Below are 3125 nucleotides of genomic sequence, written 5' to 3' on the forward strand. Positions count from 1 at the left end.
GACGCGCCGCCGCCGCCGATAGAAATTTTTCGGCGCGCCGCCGCGCCGCCGCCGGCCATTTGGTCGGCGGCGTCGTCGGCGGCGCGGGTTTTTTAGCACAAATTTTTAACTGAAATCGAACGGCAGACGCCTTGTAGGTAGGCCAAAAATTCGTCTCGCCAAATGTTTCAGAAGATTGCCAACTTTTTAAGTTTTTTTGGACAGTAAACATTGTTTGTGTATTACATATCAAAAAGCTCATGCAACAATAGCGCAATATTTGCGTATTTGTCGTTTTCAGAACATTTGAAAGCGGAATTTTAGTTGTGGACGCCGGTCACGCCGCCGCCGCCGCCGCCGAGAGGTGCGTCGGCGTCAACGCCGGCGGCGCCGCCGCCGCCGACAAATTTCAGGCCAAACGCCGCCGCCGATAAAAATCCAGTCGGCGCCCATGTCTACCCGCCACAGGCGCAGGCGCTGCCTGGTGGCCTGCGCGCAGGCGCCCGGAGGGCAGAGTAACATCTGGCAGGCGGCTCCACACCGGCTCCGCGCTGGCTTGAGCGTGGATCGGGGATGTCTGAACGAGTGCTATTGTGTGTACCTTGCGGAGTCGTGATGTTGTCTGAGTGATGCATTAGACGAGTGCAATAAGGGCCTCGCGGGGTTGTCTCAACGCTGGCTCTAGAAAGGATTAAAATTATGTCTCAGGGGAGGCTGAAAAGCGTGACAAAGTAGACTTCCTCACGACTTCACGGAGGCGCGCCGGAGACCGCGTTTTTGTATCCACGACGACGTGAGAATAGATGGGCGATGTCTTACTTTAGTCCGCGGACAGGCTCACGGAAAGCTACAGCAGGTCACCACGCGGGCGTAGTTTTGTCTAGATGTCTAGTAGATGAACTCATCCTTGTGGAAGACAATCTGTGTTGTACGGGCATAACCATTCGGCTGCCGGCTACCTGCGTGGGGAGCAGCGTCGGCTGGTGTGCTTCGTCCGCTTGTCCGGTGGACTTTCCACTCAAAATTCATACCGGTAACTCTAAATTATAGATTCAGTGTTTAGTCTGAAAATATACTATAAAATATTCAGGCAAATTGCTCTGAAAACCTGATTCAGAGTAAAAAGTCTGGATTTTCAGTCTAAACTTCGAAAATTTGGAGTAGTGGTCTGAAAACAAGATTCAGAGTGCCGATTCTGAAAAACGTCTATTGAATTTTCAGATTATTTTTTTGGCTGAGCGATTAGCGAAGCCCATTACTCCACTGACCGGAAAAGTTTCATTCTGTTTGTCTGTCTGTCTGTCTGTCTGTTTGTTTGTTTGTTTGTCTGTCTGTCTGTCCGCACGATAACTCGAGAAGGAATTGAGATAGCGATCTGGGAATTTCAGGGTCGTTTTGTATCATGAAAAGACAGATCGAGTTCGAAGATGAGCATTCTAGCTCAAAAATTAGCTTTTAAAAAAATCAAAAACTACAGGTCGCAAAATGTATATTTATCAAATATTTTTTTTTGGGTTCCTAAGGGGTAAACCGTCCAAGTAGAGCCCTCGGGGCAAAAATTTCGTCCGTTTGGCTCTATCTTGAACCGTTTAGGTGTAGGGGGCATTTCTTGACAAAAATGAGGTGAAAATGATCAAATGGTCGATTAAATCGTTAAAAAGACTTAATTTCGAAAAATTGTATATACACCCCTGTTACCCCGTCTCGGGTGTCAGCGCCGCAGGCCTAGCTATATGTGCGCCAGGCGCGTCACAGCGTAACAGTGTTTCGTGAGATATCGCGAAGCCTGTTACGCGAGACGTGGTCTGGCGTACATATAGCTAGTTTTACAGTGTAAGCAAACTTTTACTCATGCTGACAGTCGTTTGACTGTATCCCAATTACTGCGAGCTATTACACCCGAGCTCAGACATCACGAAACTAATTTCAGGGTGACATCGTTTTCTTGTTTTTGTTGGAGAGCAAGATCACGACACGACCCAAGAGAGCTCATACTAAGCGTATATATATACGCTGGTTGCATGTGTTGAGGCGTCGCTACAATACCAGAGAAAGCAGCAGCAGCATGGCACGTTTCGTAATTACCTTCCTGGCGGTTTGTGTGGCGGTAAGTTAAAGGGCCAGAAGACGATCTTAGCAAATGTCACAACAGAAGTCTGCCTTGAGGAATGGACGGCGATAACGGGTGGCATACGCCATGACACGCTAAACTGTTTCTAAAAGCAGGCGAGGCGGTATTTAAATTGAAACAACGGACGTTTTGAGCCGATGATACATCACAGCTAGAACCTTTCAAAGACTAAACAAGAGCATACATACGTAATGTAAGGTTTCAGTAGCTTTAACTCTCGTGAAGGCCATACACCCGCGTAGGGGATTCCAAATTACATTAATCGTCATTTTACTTGTTATTCAGAATGTTTTACGATTTTAATGAGTAGGGCAAGATGCTCTATGATGGCCACTTTAAGGATGGGCCTGCCCATTGATCGCCACCCCTTTTTCTTGTAATGTAGACAACGATTTAAGTACTTTGGGTTAATATGCCCAAGAAGGGACCTTACTAGAACACTACTTCAAGGCCAAGATTGTGAAGTGACCAGACTGCCTGGAAATCGAGAAAAGTGACCATCAATGGGACAGTGGCCACATTAGGGCACCTGACCCTACTTTTAGCAATTAGAAGAACAAGAAGAAGTTTCAAGATGTCCGCCACAGACCACAACATATATGCAACTGTTTTCCCGGGGTGGCCGCTAGCAGCCGCTAGCAGTCGCTCGCGTTGAACGTTATATTGCGTCTATTTGGGTCAAATTTGCACTGTTATTAAGTTGGCGTCTAAAGACGCTAAAGAGTAACATCGAATTCGGGCATTACTTTTCTAGAGATGCTTTTGAGAACGCAAAATATTGATGTTCCCTTCTAAATGCCAATTCTTGGCGTTCTTTTCCTATTAAATTACATGTAACTCTTGTGCGAGTTAAGGCCACGTTTCAATACTGAATAAAAAAATTAATTGAGAAAGCATTTATTGAAAAGAAAATTGAGTGATTGAAAAGAGTGATAATGTTGCAACATAATTGTTCAATAGTACTGCCGAGGGGTCGCCGACTCGCCTGAGTCGTGTACCCAGTACTATATATTAT

At 46.1% G+C, this 3125-nt stretch overlaps 1 protein-coding gene across 1 annotated transcript in view; it reads left to right on the forward strand.

Annotated features, from left to right (window-relative positions):
• Positions 1-1928: 1928 nt before the first annotated feature.
• The window catches only part of LOC127750284 (uncharacterized), a 6536-nt gene continuing 5339 nt past the window's right edge, over positions 1929-3125 (forward strand). The window contains exon 1 of the mRNA XM_052271520.1: positions 1929-2086. Coding sequence (XP_052127480.1) covers positions 2045-2086 — 42 coding nt within the window. The 5' untranslated portion in view covers positions 1929-2044. The remainder of the gene's footprint in view (positions 2087-3125) is intronic.

This window comes from Frankliniella occidentalis, unplaced genomic scaffold (assembly GCF_000697945.3).
Source record: "Frankliniella occidentalis isolate FOCC.00 unplaced genomic scaffold, Focc_3.1 Scaffold164, whole genome shotgun sequence".
In the NCBI taxonomy this organism is placed as follows: Eukaryota; Metazoa; Arthropoda; class Insecta; order Thysanoptera; family Thripidae; genus Frankliniella; species Frankliniella occidentalis.